Source organism: Bos grunniens, chromosome 3 (assembly GCF_055505025.1).
Source record: "Bos grunniens cultivar Pamir isolate PY7600 chromosome 3, Bosgru_T2T1.0, whole genome shotgun sequence".
In the NCBI taxonomy this organism is placed as follows: Eukaryota; Metazoa; Chordata; class Mammalia; order Artiodactyla; family Bovidae; genus Bos; species Bos grunniens.
The window spans coordinates 106,773,456-106,791,627 of NC_141167.1; the positions used below are offsets into that span (position 1 = coordinate 106,773,456).

The 18,172-nt window shown below is 41.4% G+C and overlaps 1 protein-coding gene across 4 annotated transcripts; it reads right to left on the minus strand.

The window, feature by feature from the left end:
• Positions 1-3,715: 3,715 nt before the first annotated feature.
• RIT1 (Ras like without CAAX 1) lies at positions 3,716-17,173 on the minus strand. Of its 4 annotated transcripts, none has more exons than XM_086393260.1 (6): positions 17,076-17,173; positions 16,480-16,624; positions 16,250-16,306; positions 13,724-13,797; positions 13,315-13,506; positions 3,716-4,125 (listed from the first exon to the last, which is right to left on the minus strand). In XM_086393260.1, exons 2-6 carry the CDS (start codon positions 16,580-16,582, stop codon positions 4,084-4,086), a joined length of 468 nt encoding a protein of 155 aa, XP_086249386.1. In that variant the 5' UTR covers positions 16,583-16,624; positions 17,076-17,173; the 3' UTR covers positions 3,716-4,083. The 4 variants fall into 4 exon arrangements, with proteins under 4 accessions (XP_086249386.1, XP_086249384.1, XP_086249385.1 ...); XM_086393258.1 differs by having other exon boundaries at positions 16,818-17,173; XM_086393259.1 differs by lacking the exon at positions 3,716-4,125 and adding an exon at positions 7,969-10,666.
• Positions 17,174-18,172: the final 999 nt, after the last annotated feature.

Genomic DNA, 18,172 nt, shown 5'->3' on the forward strand with positions numbered 1-18,172 from the left:
TATCTTGGTGGTCCAAAGTGTATCACCTGGTCATTTCTGAACCAATCACAAGCAAAGACAATGGGATTATCTTCAGACCATTTAGTACTGCCCTAGAACTGAGTATGGAAGATGGGTAGATTCTTGAGTAAAATGTCATTTCCTTTGGAAGAAGGAATTGCTACTGGGTGGGCAATGAATAAAGAGCATCGAATAGTTTGGTTTTGGCCACACTGTGCAGCTTGTGGGATCTTAGTTCCCTGATCCAGGGATTGAATGCAGGCTCTCCGCAGTGAAAGAACAGAATCCTAACCACTGGACCACCAAGGAATTCCTACATAGGTTCCTATAGTACCTTTCATTCCAAGGTATTTTATCCTATGATCTTATAACAAACTCTTGGATAAGAGTTCCTAACCTACCATGTGCCTCACCTTCTAATCTCATTCATTCCCTATAGCTAGTGGTTTGAAAAGACGAACAGCCTAGTGCTGGAAGTCCTCTTTAAGTAATTCAAGAGTAACATAAGTTTTAGCCATGGGGCATAATTTTTCGGAAAACTGAAAACATATCTATTCTTATTCAGTGTAACTTTTACAAGATAGTGAACTGGAGAGTATCTCATTTGCCAAATACCATATTAGGTCAAACACACCTTCTGAACACCTGGAAGAATTGCTCAAAACTCTGCTTGGTATTCAAGAACAAACTCTTGGAGGGGGTCTTAAGGCTCAGCAGGCCCAGGAATAGATGTATTAACAGATAAATCGATAAGAGCCTGGTAATTCATTAGCTGCTTTTGTGTTCAGTTCTGGGGAGCTGGTAATTCACCTCAAATGTTCTGTTAAACCTCAATCTAATTGGAAAGCTCTGACAAGGCCATAAGAAGGGTCTCATTTTCTTTTAATAGCAAAAAAAGCTAACATGATCAAATGCTTATCAATGCTGGGCACCATTTTAAGCACTTTACACATTTAAAACTCAATCCTTCCAACAACCCTGTTGGATATGTGCTACTATCGTCCCCATTTAACAACTTTACCAGTGGCTTACACCATTCATAAGCCATGCATCCTGGATTCGCCCTGTGGACCTCTGACCCCAGAATCTCTTTCTTCCACTATCAGTACTGGTAGAGACTTCAAAGAAAGATGCAAACAGAGGCTACGAGAACTGATACAAATTAGAATGTGCTCATACTTTTTTAAAAAACATATTTGTGCCAGGTTTTAGTTGCAGTATGTGGGATCTAGGACACTGACCAGGGATCGAACCCGAGTCCCCTGAATTCACAGCATGGAGCCTCAGCCACTGGCCCACCAGGGAAGTCGCTGTGCTCATTCATGCTCTTGATGCCAATGTCCTCAAGAATGTTTTAGGGTTTCTCTGGTAGTCCAGTGATTAAGATTCCCAGCTTTCACTGCAAAGAGTGTGGGTTCAATCTGTGCTAGAGGAACTAAGATCCCACATGCTGTGCAGCACAGCCAAAAAATAAAAACACTGTAGTTTTTTTAAGTGTTTTGGAGAGTTGCTGCTGCTGCTGCTAAGTCACTTCAGTCGTGTCCAACTCTGTGCGACCCCATAGACGGCAGCCCACCAGGCTCCCCCGTCCCTGGGATTCTCCAGGCAAGAACACTGGAGTGGGTTGCCATTTCCTTCTCCAACACATGAAAGTGAAAAGCGGAAGTGAAGTCTCTCAGTCGTGCCCGACTCTAGCGACCCCATGGACTGCAGCCTACCAGGCTCCTCCATCCATGGGATTTTCCAGGCAAGAGTACTGGAGTGGGGTGCCATTGCCTTCTCCGTTTAGAGGGTTGCTTATCTGTTATTGTATGAAACTGGACATTTTTATGATTTACATTCAGTCACACCAGTCTATTTTTAGGCATTTTCCAAGTTAATATTTAAACGTTATTGTTCACCAAGGGGTTGAAATACTGCTTGTTCTTCACCTCTTTTCACTCTCTGTCTCACTTATCCTGCCAACTATGCCGATTGTCTCACTGTATTTCACTGTGCACAGTGTTCATTGAACCCAGGGTAGGTAAGCTAGAGCAGAGAAGATGGAAGAAAGTGCAAGGAGCTGTAAGACCTGCGAACATGTTTATTCTGTCCTGACTGGCACAGCAGCCATAGCAGCAGACACCCTGTATTCTCTCCTCCCGTGGCTGACCCAGCAGACACAGCTGAAGGGCAGCCTCTCCGCCATAACGCAGCTATAATGCAGCCCTGAGGGCAAGTCAGGTGAAGCTTATATATGCTTACAGAACAAGCGTAGCCTGTGGCCAAGCCAGCACCTTGTGATGTGCGTGCGCAGTGCTGTAAGTGATCTCAGCTGTTACATAATCATTATTTACAAAACGTGGGGCAAGAGCGAGAGGGCGTGGGGCGAGAGAGCCTGACCACCGACGTCTTGGCTAATTTGCTCTTTCCCTACAGTCTCCCACTCTTTGATCAAATCTCAGAGGAGATTCCACATTTTAGAACTGGAAGTGCCCAAAGAACAGAACTGAGACTCCAAGAGCTGTATGCAGTAAAAATTTGTCCAATAAAGGTAGACAGGCAGTGAACAAAATATTGTCTAGGAGGCAGACACAAAGCCCTTGCTTCTTCCTCCTATTTACTGAGTTAGAGTTTCAAGAGAAGTTTGGTCTAGAGTTGTTTTTGTGACAGTTTTTTTTTTTTTTTTTTGTGATGGTTGTGGTGGTAAATGTATTTTAGCTGCAACCAGAACCACATACTCTCTTGAGGAGTCTAAGGATATGAAAATAAGAGCAGCCTCAGTGTTCTGGGTGGGACTGTGCAAGATATTTCTGACTAAATTGTATGTGCATTTGTGTCTTCCACAGAGGCCAGCAGAAATTTTTATGTTGGATTACATTGTATTTGAGCACATAGTTGGGCTCACCTTCATATATACTGTAAGTTTCTCTGCCTCTAGGACTTTACCTACACACTCCTCTGCAAGGAAAATTAGAGACGCATCTGGTGGGGATATTTCTGGGAGCTGAAGACTTTCTCCTGGCTCAGAGCAAACTGTAATAAACCTAGCAATAACCAGCTCTGGGAAGGGCAGGAAATGACACATGTCCCCACCCCAGCAGCTTTTGTTCAAAAAACTGGGTGACTTAATGATATAATCATGTGTGCTGCAGAATGTACACACTGAACCAAAAGCTGCTCATCGTATTTTCTCTTTTTAAAGCAAGGACTATTAGACAAAGCTAAAATATTTCAGTAATTTTTTTCCCAGGTCAACTCATATTTGAAAGTTGGTCAGAGATTTCAAAATAACCTGAACATTAGGACCTAACAGTCCTTTGTGCTCTCCAGTGGTCTCCTTCATAACAAGGTATGAGTTTATTTTTCTTGCTTGTCCCCACAGCCAAAGCCCTTGTTTGCTTACTCATTAACTATTAGAGCAGCCTTCTTGTTGCTTACTCCCAGCTGCTCCCCATCCCCACACCGTTCTGTTGTTACATATAGAGCCACAATTTTCCACACCTGTTAACTACAACCTATGATCTCCCAAGTGATCTCCCAAGACACTTGGACATCATCCAGTTCAGTGATCCCTAACCCAGGAACGGCTGAATGGCTAGGTAATTGCAATCAGAATCACCTGGGAGGGTTTTGTTTTAACCCTATCAGGTCCTATCAGAAAGCTATGAAGTTGAAATCTCCAGAGGCTAAAGTGAGAAAATGAGAAACAATAAATAAAACAGCTCTCCAGTTGTTTCTTTTCTTTTTAAAATAATTTTATTTATTTTTTGGCTGTGCTGAGTCTTCACTGCTGTGCAGGCTTTTCTCTAGTTGCAAGGAGTAGGGGCTACTCTCTAGTTTTGGAGCTCGGCCTTCTCATTGTGTTGGCATCTCTTTTTGCTGAGCACAGGCTCTAGGCTGCATGGGCTTCAGCAGTTGCAGCACGTGGGCTCAGTAGTTGCAGTTCCCGGGCTCTAGAGCACAGGCTCAATAGCTGTGGTTCCCGGGCTCTAGAGTACAGGCTCAATAGTTGTGGCATATGGGCTTAGTTTCTCTCCGGCACGCAGGATCTTCCCAGGTCAGAGATTGAACGCGAATCTCCTGCATTGGCAGACGGGTTCTTTACCACGGAGCCACCAGGGAAGCCCTCCATTGTTTCTGACCCTGAATAAACAGATATTTGAAAATCATGCACCCTTGAGACTAGGCTCCACATTTTTCCACCCTGCCCTATGGGCTCTTGCTATACCCCACCTCTTACTGTTTAACCCCAAGCTTGCTTTGTTATGCTCATTCCATGTACGACACTGTGGTCTTGACTTTTCTAGTTTCGAATCCTGCATCGAAGTTGTCCTACAGACACAACTCAACTTTTTGTCCCAAGTCACACTTTTCCTCCTTTGGAGTAATCTTCATGGCCTAATTCCACCTACCAATTTAATCCTAGATCTTGCAATTTTTAAAAATTAGTTTACTGTTCTGTTCTTTTTTTGGAGCTGTGCTGCATGGCTTGTGGGATCTTAGTTCCCAAATCAGGGAATGAATCCGAGGCCTCGGCAGTGACAGCACAATCACTGGATTGCCAGGGAATTCTGTTTTTATGTTTCCTACGGATTGCTTTGTCTTCCCTACCAAATGTAAACTGCTGGGAATAGAAACTTTGTGTTAGGAGTCTTTAGTTAGGTTAACTAACTTACTTTAGCCTAAGGAAGATGGCCACACTCAGGTCTGACTAGAAATAGGTCTGCAAGCCTCTATAGATGGGTTGATTCCCTTATGCTTTCTGATCACATTTTCCTAAAGATTAAAATCCATCCTGGTTCCTGCAGGCCTTACTAGGTCCTTCACTTCTAAACAGTGGTGCCAAACAGATGGCAAGTCAATTCAACTCCTCATTAAAGGAGAATGTGCTTTCTGTAGACAAGTGTTAAGGCAGCTCTAGCTTTCTCCATAACCTACTCCAGTACTCTTGCCTGGAAAATCCCATGGACGGAGGAGCCTGGCAGGCTGCAGTCCATGGGGTAGCTAGGAGTCAGACACGACTGAGCGACTTCAATTTCACTTTTCACTTTCATGCATTGGAGAAGGAAATGGCAACCCACTCCAGTGTTCTTGCCTGGAGAATCCCAGGGGCGGGGGAGCCTGGTGGGCTGCCCTCTAGGGGGTCGCACAGAGTCGGACACGACTGAAGCGATTTAGCAGCAGCAGCAGCTTTCTCCATGGGCTTCCCTGGTGGCTCAGTGGTAAAGAATCCACCACCTGCCAGTGCAGGAGATGCGGGAGATGTGGGTTTGATCCCTGAGTTGGGAAGATCCCCCGGAGAAGGAAATGACAAGCCACTCCAGTATTCTTGCCTGAGAAATCCCATGGACAGAGGAGCCTGGTGGGCTACAGTTCATGGTGTCACAAAGAGTTAGGCAGGACTTAGCAACTAAACGACAATAAGCTTTCTTCATGGGTATGGGTGTAGGCTAGTCAAACATGAGAAGAGCACACCATTGAAACAGTTAACCAATAAAACAGCAAGGAATAGCAAGACTCATTTTCCAACTTTCACTGAAAAAAAACTGAAAACTTCTGAGTAAAATATATAGTTGCTAATTATTCTAATTCATGCTATACCTAATTATTGATGGCCAATACTTAGTGGGGAGAAAGAAAGACAAAATTAATTTGTGCAATGAGAACATTTAGAGATACTTTGAAGATAGGGTGAGTGATATCTTCAGTCATAAATCTAGGATTTCCAACTACTTCCCTGTATGACATTATCGTCTGAGTTTCAGTTCCAGCTGAGCTAATGAAATGTGAGAATAAAGATTTAAAAATAAATTTTAATTTGAAGCTGAACAAATCAACTCCAATGTTTTCAGTATTAAGCCATCTTTTAAAGCCAAGTGTCCTGTCAGTGTTAATAAGGACTTTTAAAAATAAGACTTCAAATTTATCTCATCTTTCTCAAGATTAAGTTTGGAAAAAGTGCAACGTGGCCAATCATTTTTCAATGGCATACTAAACTTGTATAAGCAATTTCTTCTTAAATAAGTAATAAATACCAGGAATAAGGAATTTCAGAAATTACACCTGATGTTATCTCATTATTCTATTCTGGTCAAATGCAATCTCTCCTCAATCTGTCTCCTCTTCCATTCACTTTTTTAACTTGGCAGCACTGGGTCTTAGCTGAGGCATGCAGGATCTTCAGTTGCAGCGTGTGAGATCTAGTTCCCTGAACAGTAGTCTCGTATATTTTAGCCACTGGAGCACCAGGAAGTCCTTCTCATTTATTTTTTTAAAAATTTGGCCATGCTGGGTTTTTTTTGCAGCTCACAGATTTTCTCCAGTTGCAGTGAGCAGGGGCTACTCATTGCAGTGGCTTCTTATTGTGCAGCACGGGCTCTAGGGTCCACCAGCTCAATAGTTGTAGCACACAGACTTAGTTGTCCACAGCGTGTTGAACCTTCCCAGAGCAAGGATGGAACCCATGCCCCCTACCTTGGCAGGCAGATTCCTAACCACTGGACCACCAGGGAAATCCCAGTCTTGCGTCTCTGTTGTGGCACGTGGGCTTCTTAAATTGTAGCACAGTCTTAGTTGCCCCATGGCAATGTGGGATCTTAGTTCCCTGAGCAGGGATCAAACCCGGTTACCCTGCATCAGGGGCAGATCCTTAACCACTTGATCACCAGGGAAGACCCCTCCACCTTAAAGAGTCAACTCCACTGATCTGCCAGGCCATTGTAAATCCTTCCTTTGAATCCTTGTTAACACTCCCACTTTGAAGCATGTAATCTATTAAAGATTGATCTCTAGTTGTTTTGTATATGCAAATTTTATCAAGGCTGCAGAGCCGGGAGCTTTTTAGTCCTCTGACTGTATCAGAAACCCTCACACCTCTAAGCAAACAGGGCTTAGTGCATATAACTGTCCATAAATATTTCAACTGTACTTCCACTGCCTATCCTAAGCAGTTACATTAGAATGTGGAATGCTCCTCTTCCATCACCCGTTTAATAGTGGACACTCTGATAGTTACTGACCTACTCAATAAGTGTTAAATGAGGACACAAAATATATTTCTCTAATGTCTAAACTGGGCTTCCCTGGTGGCTCAGACAGTAAAGAATCTTCCTGCAATGCAGGAGACTCAGGTTTGATCCCTGGGTCAGGAAGATCTCCTGGAGAAGGGAATGGCTACCTACTCCAGTATTCTTCCCTGGAAAAATCCAAGGACAGAGGAGCCTGGTGGGCTACAGTCCATGGGGTCACAAAGTCGAACAAGACTGAGCAACTAACACTTTCACTTTTTCAATGTCTAAATTAAGTCCTCTCTACCAACACTGATGCCTATTTAGAGTAGTGGAGATAAAAGCAATGACCTTCACATAAAAGATTATTCCTCATTGTCTCACATTTAGCTTATATACTTGAAACAACTTGAATTAACCCTTGATCAAGTGGCAAATGCAGTACTACTTTAAACATGCTTTTTTCTGTCTTCTCACTGAAGAGGTAAGCTCTTTTTTAAACAAAATTTTGCCTCATCCCTCTGCCTCTTCCCAGAGATGCTGGGGTCTCAAGAGGGTCCCTCAGGCACCTGGAGGCAGCAGTTCACTCTGCACCCCACTTTCTCCAATGGCATGGCCAAATACCAAGTGTCATTGGTCTACCTGCTCCAGGATGGGGACAGTGTTTGAGGTCAGGAATCAGAGCCAGGAGGTGCCTGGAACTGGGACCTCAGCTCACTGAGACAAGGCCGTTAGACGCAGCACCTCCACCTCCCTCCTTGCCCCTCAAGCTTTGTGAGCACCGAGGTAATCTCTTTGCATGAAGGGGCATTCCATGGCATGCTCCTGAGTACTTGACACAGCTGTTCTGTACATGGTAGACACTCAAAACTTTTTTCAATCAATATTTTCCAGAATATAAAATCTCAAAATGACCTCTGTATACCAATTCCAAACATTTCTACCCACACATAGGTAAATAAAGGAAAGGCCCAATAAGTTGTTTAAAAGTTTTGTATTGTGTCATACAAACTGTCTTCAAAAACAAGTGCATAAGTGAAAATTTTTTCTTCCCTTTGCTCCCCAAACATTACAGTAGACCAATTCTTGCTAATAGATCACAAAGGTAAAACATTATGTCCCCTTTTGAATTCTAAACAGTTAATTCTAGACACCAGCTTCCAAATTTTGTAGTTTACCAATCTGGTATGGACATAAACAGTTCCAGTGCTTTTCAACTTATCTATCCCTGAATTTTTCTCTCTTCAAAGTTCCAGGCAGTAATTGATTTTAATGCCCTCAAATTAGATAAAGCTGACTATTTAGAGCTTATAAATTATTTACACTATATAATCACTAACAATAGAACTATGACCTACACATTACACCCCTCTAACTACTTAGCACCATGAACAGAATTCTCAATACTAATTGATGGGCTAATTATTCCAATGATCAAATATATGACACTGATAGTCTTAAAAACACTCATTTGTTATTTTTCTTATCTACAATAGAAATTCCTTCCTGTCTTAAAGATTTTTTTTCTGGCAATATTCTCTGCTGCCTTGACTGTCCTGAACTTCTTGCTTGATGCTAATAACAATTCCCTAAGTCATTAGTAATGAGAAGCTAAGGCAGTAAACCCAACAGGCTCTAAGCCAGTTTAAACGTGGTGAAACACTACTCATAGAATTGCACTGTACTTATCTTCTGCCGTGGTTCTCCAAAGTGCTATGATTCCATTAAGATATTTGTCCTGCATAGATTCAAATTCTGTGTCTTTCACTTTTGGATGGCTTGAGTACCATAAAACATGATTTATTTGGTCGCAAAAACATCTCCAGGAGTTTCAAAAGGGATCACTGCTCAGCTAAAAAAGTTACAATCATCACTTTTCTTTAAACCCAGAACACATACCACTGATTGGAAGGAAAAACCCCATCCTTCTGTTGGTAATAAAAGTGGAAAACAGTAAGTTGAGCTGTGTATTTTTTAAAAGGTGCTACACAAAGTCATGTTCTGAAAGTGGTCACAAACACTGCTGCAGTGACATTTAACGTTCAACATCTGCTACATCACTCTTAGCACTTTTGGACTTAATCTCCACACATAACAAGTTCAGGTATCAAAATAATCCTGGTTCTAAAAGAAAGAGCTCACCACCAATATTTAAAGCTGATTCTTCCCAAGAAGATAGGATAGTTTTTCCACTATGCAGTTATCAAAGTGGTATTCTCTTAGGCTAAGCTTTGTCAAGGCTCAGACAAAACCCTGAGGGGTACTTAGCAAGGTCTTATAAAGAAACCTTCAATGAGAAACTCAACACATGGGAATTTTAAAGCTTCAAGATTGGCTCATTAAACAGAAATGCCACAGGCTTTCTTAGAACACTGAGTCTAGTGATTGTCTATGTCAAGGAGGCACATACACAATTTTACTAACTCCTGATTAGTCTCTTCTGTATGGAAAATGCAGTCAGTCTGATGAAGGGCCTATAAAACATTGTGCCAGGCTTAGCTCTTGTAGAGAGCATAGAGAAGTGAGGGGAAAGCACTAGGAAGCAACTAATGTAAGTGTACTGGTGAGTGCATCTCTGGGGAAAAAAATAAACCTGTACAAGGCAATGGCTATCCCAACCAAGGATTTAGATTAAACAAGAGTTTAGTAATCTAGTAATGGTTTCCAAAGTGTTTACCTTTGAAGGTAAAGAAAGGTATAACCCTGAAAGGAACAGTAAGATAACACTGTAGGATAAAGAAAGCTTCATTACATTTTACTTGTTTGTTCTCATTCATCCCAGTGAATTTGGGTCAAATGTGTACTTAGAAAAGACAGGCTCCTCTGGGGAGCACTGTTCTGATCCTACCTTTTTCTAGCAAGTTCCTGCAAAAACATACAGCCTGATTTCCCCATTCTCATCACTATCTGCAAGAGGAGTCAGTTCCATAGCTATCGGCTGAACTTTAGCACTGATCTCTGTAGAACTGATTTCCCGATATGATTTTTGTTCTGTCTCCAGGAAGCACAGCATGAATAGAAAAGACAGAAGTCCTTCCCAGGAAATTGCAGTTGGGACTGCAAGAGAGTGCAGAATAGTGCATGGCAAAAAATTCCTCTTGTGAGCTTAGTCAAACACATATGGTATGCATATTCCCCTGGGCATAAAAACTTACATTAATTAATGTCAGCAACAGAATCCAAAACATTGGTAGATCAAATTCTAATGTGGCAAATTAAAAAGTAGACAGTGCTCCACTGGGTTAATAAAATCAGAATTAGCTAAGAGACAATCCTTTAAATACCACATCATTGAAATCTCCTAGTGGGCATGTCCCCTTCATCAGTTACTTTTAAAATAACAGTCATAACAGGAGAAAGAACAAGCACCACGCTCACTAATGCAGATTACTGGACTGCTCTGATTAAGCACTGCAGTTCACAGATAAACATTTTACATCTTTCCTTCAAGTTACTGAATCTTTCTTCTTCCGGAATGGTGATTTTAGCCTCTTCCATACACTGTTTTTGGGCTTAGATTTTTTCTCCATGGCCAGTACTGCCTCCTTTTCTTTCCTACGAATCTCCCGGACAAGGGCATGGAATACATCATCGATGTAGTAGCGGTATGCAGCAGATGTCTCAAAAAAGGGGCAGCTGAATTCTCGGGCCAAAGCCAATCCTTCTTCCTTGGTGACCTTTAAAAATGTAAACAAGAGAAAACTTATAGTGGTAATAGCATAGTGGAATTTTAGCTGAGCTATTTTAAATCCTAAAAGACAATATTGTTAAAGTGCTGCACTCATATGTCAACAAATCTGGTAAACTCAGCAGTGGCCACTGGACTGGAAAAGGTCAGTTTTCATTCCAATCCCAAAGAAAGGAAGTGACAAAGAATGTTCAAACTACTGTACAATTGTGCACATTTCACATGCTAGCAAGGTAATGCTTAAAATCCTTCAAGCTAGGCTTCAGCAGTACGTGAATCAAGAACTTCCAGATGTACAAGCTGGATTTAGAAAAGGTAGAGGAACCAGAGATCAAATTGCCAACATCTGTTAGATCATAAAAAAAGCAAGTGAGTTCCAGAAAAACTGCTTCATTGACCACGCTAAAGCCTTTTTGACTCTGTGGATCACAACAAACTGTGGAAAATTCTTAAAGAGACAGGAAAGCAGACCACCTTACCTATCGCCTGAGAAACCTGTACGCAGATCAAGAAGCAACAGTTAGGACCTTACATGGAACAACGGACTGGTTCAAAATTGGGAAAGAAGTATGACAAGGCTGTATACTGTCACACTATTTATTTAACTTATATGTGGAGCAGATCAGCGAAATGCCAAACTGGATGAAGCACAAGCTGGAATCAAGACTGCCGGAAAAATACCAACAACCTCAGATATGCAAATGATACCACTCTAATGGCAGAAAGTGAAGAGGAACTAAAGAGCCTCTTGAGGAAAGTCAAAGAGGAGAGAAAAAGCTGGCTTAAAACTTAACATTCAAAAAACTAAGATCATGGCATTTGGTTCTATCACTTCATGGGAAATAGATGGGGAAAAAGTGGAAACAGTGACAGATTTTATTTTTTGGGTTCCAAATTCACAGCGGACAGTGACTTTAGTCATGAAATTAAAAGATGCTTGCTCCTCAGAAGGAAAGTTATGACAAGGCTAGCCAGCATATTAAAAAGCACAGACATTACTTTGCCAACAAAAGTCTATATAGTCAAAGCTATGGTTTTTCTAGCAGTCATGTATGGATGTGAGAGCTGGACCATAAAGAAGGCTGGGTGCTGAAGAATTGATGCTTTCTAGCTGTGGTGCTGGAGAAGACTCTTGAGAGTTCCTTGGATAGCAAGGAGATCAAACCAGTCAATCCTAAAGGAAATCAACCCTGTATATTCACTGGAAAAGACCCTGATGCTGGGAAAGATTGAGGGCAGGAGGAAAAGGGGTGACAGAGGATGAGAGGGTTGGATGGCATCACTGAAACTCGGTGGTTCGATGAGTTTGAGCAAACTGGGAGATAGTGAAGGACAGGGAAGCCTGGTGTGCTGCAGTTCACGGGACCGCAGTGTCAGACAAAACTCAGCGACTGAACAACAACAGTAGAAAATAATTACAACTGCCGCCCCAAAGTGAAGGTAACAGGAAGAGACCTCTCCAACTCCGGAGATGAACAAGCAGAGCACAGTGATATTTGTATTGTTGAGAGGCTGGATTATTTCACTTCAAAGACTCCTTCCATCTTCAAATTATGTGATTCTATTTCTAGTCTATTTTAAAGGTAACTTTTTGGAACAGGGAATATTTATAGATGTCAAATATACAATCTTAATTTCCTCATACATTTCAAGAAAGTAAATCACAAGGCAATGAGAAGTTATAATTAAGCTACAATACTGAAAACCATAAGAACCTGAAATCAACATATCAAATTATGAATATAACATAATTTCTCCTACTTGTGGACATTTAGCCTTTTTCCAATTTTTTGCTGCCATTAATAGCCTAGCAACAAATATTTTATATATAAATCCCTGAATAGATTATTCTGAAGAGGAAGCAACCAAGAAACATCACAAACTTAACTATCCAATTACTTCTAAAAATTCTGTACCATTCATTGCCTTCACTAGTGCTGATAAATATGCCCCTTTCACTACACCTTCATCTCTATACCAAAAAGCAAAATTTTAAACACTGCTGCTAATTTGAAGGGTATCACTCATTCTAAAATCCTCTACAATTTCTCTTATTCTTCCTTTACTGGGATCATAATCCTCACCATCAGGAATTATACTTTGAAGCCGAAGTTTCTCTCTTTGCAACATAAAGAGACTTATTTCTGAGGTTTTAGGAAATGAAAATCCCATGATACCTCCATCTGTGCTTATGCTCACTTGTGTCTCTTTTCAACCCTTTGGACTATAGCCTGCTAGGCTCCTCTGTCCATGGAATTTTCCAGGCAAGAACACTCGAGTGGGTAGCCATGTCCTCCTCCAGGAGATCTCCCCAACCCACGGATCGAACTCACGTTTCCTGTGTCTCCTGCATTGCAGGTGGGTTCTTTACTGGCTGAACCATCAGGGTAGTCCATGATGCCTCACTTAAAGTGTATCCTATTTGTCATCTGATTTGTGACCTGCGGATTTTGTCCTATAAACTGATTCCTACAATCCAGACTTTACCCAAAATAATAGCAAGATATAGGGACATTTTCCAGGCTGGGGAGAAGCTAATTTTAAATTTTCATTTTAAGGCACAGAAATGTATAAACCAAGAAACACAAATGACTAATCTCACACAATTACATATAGCATTTTCTAGTCTATCCTCACCTGTCTTAGCTGCTTTAGGTCAGACTTGTTTCCCACAAGAACCACAGGAGTATCATCAGTACGTCGAACTCGATAAATAAGCTGTTTAAACTCCCGAACTTCATGGAAACTTCGACGATCGGTAATGGAGTAACAGATGATAAACCCTTCTCCTGCCCTCATATACTGATCCCGCATGGCTGTAAACTCTGCCTAGAGGGAAACAAGGGTCATTAGTGTACTGATACAAGCTAAAACCATACATACTTTAGCTATTTAGTTCAAAGAGAGATGCTTGTTACCTGCTGTCCTGAGTCAGAGTGCATGAAAAATTAAAAGAAATGAACCAGTGATCTTCTCTGCTTAAGTCTTTCCCTCCCCTTTACTAGCATGAAAAGGCCTTTACTCATAGCATTTTGAGATTTAATACCTGTCCAGCTGTATCCAAAATGTCCAGATTGGCAGGCTCATCATCAATACGGATCCGGATTTTATAAGCATCTTCTACAGGAGGGAAGAGAGGCAGTACTATCAACTCATAAATGCAGGAATATGCAAACTTATTCTGAAATTCATCTTATGGAGAAGATGATTACACATAAGTTTCTTTAAGTGCCCAGATGTTCAAAGAAGCCCCTAAATCCATTCAGATATGTAAATTGGGTCTTCAACTAATTTTTTTCTTCCACATAAGCCATGACATAAGTTTATTCATATCTTAAACTTCTCAGACTTCACCTACAATTCTAAACTAAAAAAGAGCTCAGAGATTTATCTTTTTGAAAAGTGTTAGGCCATAAAACTTCACCATTTAATAAACAGTTATTAAACACTAAGCATTATATTAAGTGATTTATATATATTAACTCATTCAATAGTGACAATAATTCAGTGAGGTGGTATTAACTCCATTTTACAGATTAAAAAAAAAAACCTAAATGGTACAAAGTTCATTAAAGCTTTATTTATAGTTCCTCCTCATTTTTAATACAGGAAAAAGAAATATCAGAGTCTCCTAGAGAATCCATATAGTCAAAATGTCTCCTTTATGAGAGCTATTTCTTTATGTATATTATTATGGTAATTTTGGAAAAAAAGCCTCACTATTTCCACCATTCAAACATTTGCTCCTTACACCCTGATGTATTTCCTTCAAACAGTTTTTCTTGAAACCCTGCTTCTGACTCTTCCTCAAAGATGAAGGGCCTACTAAACCAATGATTTTCAAACTACAGGTCATGCACCCATCAGTATTTGTGAGTTGTGGATGAATTTAATGGGTTAGGACCAGCATTCAAATAAACAAGGAGATATCTAAAATGAAAGAGGAAATACAAAAGTGCAACGTAAGTAGTGAGGTAAATAGTTTCATGGTATTTTAATTACATATACATATATACAAATGTATACTTATATGTGCATGTTACAATATAAAGATTTTCTTCTTAGATTTAGCAGCCAAAGTTTGAGACAAACTTGCACTAAATTCGAAACTAAATGAGAGGCTTCTCCCATGGGATTTTCCAGGCGAGAGTACTAGAGTGGGTTGCCATTTCGTTCCCCAGGGGATCTTCCTGACCCAGGGATCGAACCCAGGTCTCCTGCATTGCAAGCATACGCTTTACCCTCTGAGCCACCAGGGAAGCACAAATGAGAGCAGACACCCATATCTTTTTGCTCACTACTGTAACCCCAGGGCCTAACACAGTGCTTGGCACATAACTCAATAGGTAAAAGTATCTGTTGTTGAATCAGATAATATTGTCAGAAGAGCAGCTGAGTGGGGGGGAGGGGAACTTTTTCAGGGGACAAGTTTTTAGTTGTTTTTTTTTTTGGGGGGGGGGGTCCACCATGCTGCTTGCAGGATCTTAGTTCCCTGACCAGAGTTGGAACTTGTGCCCCCTCGAATGGAAACAGTCTTAACCACTGGACTGCACCGTCAGGAAAGTCCCAGGAAAAGATAATTCTAAGTAAATTATACTAAGCCCTAAATTAATTTTGTTTCTAAAATTCCCACCACAGTGTGAATTTGTGAACAATGTTCTAAATTTAATATAGTACATGAAAAAAATAAGAACTGTTTCTATTTTCCCCAAGCCACAAAAGCACCTACTATATAAAATGACCACATCCAAAGATGGGTTAGCACAGAACACTCATTAGCTTGACCCAATGGAAATTCTCCCGAGACCCGACACAGTGTCACCTCCTGAAAACATAGCTAATACAGCCGGCCTTCTGTGCCTCCCCATTCCCATCACAAGTTTTCTATAATCCTGGGATATAATTCCTAAAAATCAAACCTGTCTCCTTATGGTTCAGGAATAACAGTAATGTACTTAGTGTTTACAGAGAATAGCAATTTAAAAAAAATTACTTTTTACTCTCTGTTTTACTAACAACTGAGCATTAAGGACTGTGAAAGACAAGAAAGACCTTGCTATGTAATGAACTTGAGGTATAAGGAAGTAAATGACGTGCTTCTCGTGGAACAAGTAAGTCCAGGCTCTGGATGTCTGGGTTGTAAAGAGTTCAGCAGGCTGGCTCTACTTGTTTTTCTGCTTCCTTTTGTGGAAGTTCAAACCAGCTGACTCATAGTTACAGAGTCAGTCTCAAATCAGACCCTTAGAAAAATGATAGCAAAAGGCTTCTGTTAAGTGGCCCTTAAATTTTTCCTTTAACCTGGCAACATGGTATACCACCCATAAAAATATAACAAAGTGTCCCATTAATGTTCAATAAAAGACAGACTAAGATGGCTGATGTACATAAAGACTTAAGCTAGGAAAAAAGCTTAAGCTTTTGCTTAGCAATCACTATGATAGGCTTATTAAATAAGTCTGTTTAGGCACCAACAAAGGATCAAAATATAAATGGTTTAAAACTGTTTCAAAAACTGACACAAAGAAACTTTTATGAGGTTTATTTGTAAAACATAAGTGATACTCTGACTTACCAATGGTAGGATCATGATCTTCTGGAAATCGGTGGCTGATGAACTGCATGGTCATGGCTTTAAAACAAGAAATGAAAGGTAAAATCCACACAAAGATGACCCATGGAAAGAACTGTTAAGTATCAATACTGCATGCTAGCCAGTCTCCCAGTTGATTTGGGTGGAAGGCATTTGTTGTAAGCATTTTTCATTCTTATTTCTAGTTAAGATGGAAGAAAAACGTCACCTACCACTTTTCCCTACACCACCAGCACCCAGCATCACTAGTTTATATTCCCGAGACAGCCCTGCAGGGCTGCTACAGCTACCAATTGGGCGAGTCCCAGAATCCATTGTCCTCTTGGAGAATCCCGGGCTACCCCGAGGAAAAGGCACCTAGAATAAAAGAAAATATTTAATCCAGGATGGAAGCACCCGTGACGACAGTCCTAGTCAGCGCCCTGCTTTCCCATACGCTGGCCTATGACTCCTGCTCCCTTTCTGGCGGCCGTAGAAGAAATCCTCACCATCACCTTCCCTCCCCGACAGTTCAGTCTTATGACTTATCACAGGTTTCCCGAATTATTACATTTTCCAGAAAGTCTAGAGACAAAGAAATCTTCAAACCGGGACACAGCAGGAAGGAGCCCAGTGAGAAAGCGGAGGTTTGAGGACCAAAGGAACACCTCCCCTTAGGCCGCAAGGGTCCTCTCCAGACAGCGGTACCCGGAGGTTCCGCCCCCTCCCCATTCCTCTCTGCGGCCCCCTCCCCCGGCTGCATCTCCGGCCCTCCTTCAGGCCCTCCACCCTTCCGTTTCAGGAGCCAGCCTTCTCCTGCTGCTCTTACCGGTCGGAACTTGAAGGTCTCGGCCGGTCTGATCACCTACTTCGTCCTCCTCACCCGCGCCGAGGATCCGACACTGACCTGTGACCCCTCCCGCAGCCGGGAAAGATGGCGCCACCAGCGCCCGCGTCCCGACCGGAGGGGCGGGGCGGGCCCCGTGACGCCCGCAGCTGGCCACACCCCCTCCGGGGAGGGCCATCGTCCCTCCAGGTCCTCAAACCCAGTTCCGCGCCTCACTGCTGAGGGCCCAAGCCCACAAAGGCGTTAACACAATTAACTTACCCAGTACTGTATATAAAAAAATTTAGCCAAATATAATGGGTAAACAAAGGAAACGAGCACCCACCAATCCTCCCCAAAAGAGGACCAAGATCAAGTTTAAGGCTTAACAGCAGAAAAAGAAAACTTTCCCCAAATGGACAAGAGCAATGAATTGGGCTCTTAAATGACTTGAGACAATCAGGTCTCAAAGACAACTAGTTAGACTAATCAGATTTCTGCACATATTTTAAGCAAATGTTAAGTGAAATATTTATAATTAAAAAAAAATTTTTAAGGAATGCCTTCCCACAGGAAATGATAATCCAAGAGTTTTCAGGTGGCCTTAAATACAGCACAGATGAAGGAGTTATCAACTATATTCACCTGTAGGTAGCACAAATAACTACACTGGGGAATTTTTCTATTGCAACTTTTGCACCCTTCCTTCTTTTTGAAGCAGATTTTTCCAAGAATAATTTGTATTTCCTTTAAAAATGCTTCCTTCACTCAGTACCTTTAACCATGTTCAATAAAGGAGGACAACAATATGAAAGTGAAAAATATCCATCATAAAAATCCTGTTTTCATTTGAATTTTTAAGGGTTTACTTTGTACAGTCATAAAACTTTTGGAACTACATGCAAATTTTTGGGTCTAAGTATGTATTTTTCTGATGGAGCTATAATAGCATTATGTTGGGACTTCCCTGGTGGCTCAGACGGTAAACAATCTGCCTGCAATGAGGGAGACCCAGGTTCAATCCCTGGGTTAAGAAGATCCCCTGGAGAGGGGAATGGCTACCCACTCCAGCATTCTTGCCTGGAGAATTCCATGGATAT

Coding starts and splice junctions, on each gene's coding strand:
- RIT1 (XM_086393257.1), bottom strand. CDS start 17,009: ATGCAGCCGGGGGAGGGGGCCGCAGAGAGGAATGGGGAGGGGGCGGAA. Junction 13,798..16,249: donor AGATCATGATCCTACCATTG/GTAAGTCAGAGT, acceptor TCCCTCCTGTAG/AAGATGCTTATAAAATCCGG. Junction 10,667..13,314: donor ACCTAAAGCAGCTAAGACAG/GTGAGGATAGAC, acceptor ACATTTTTAAAG/GTCACCAAGGAAGAAGGATT.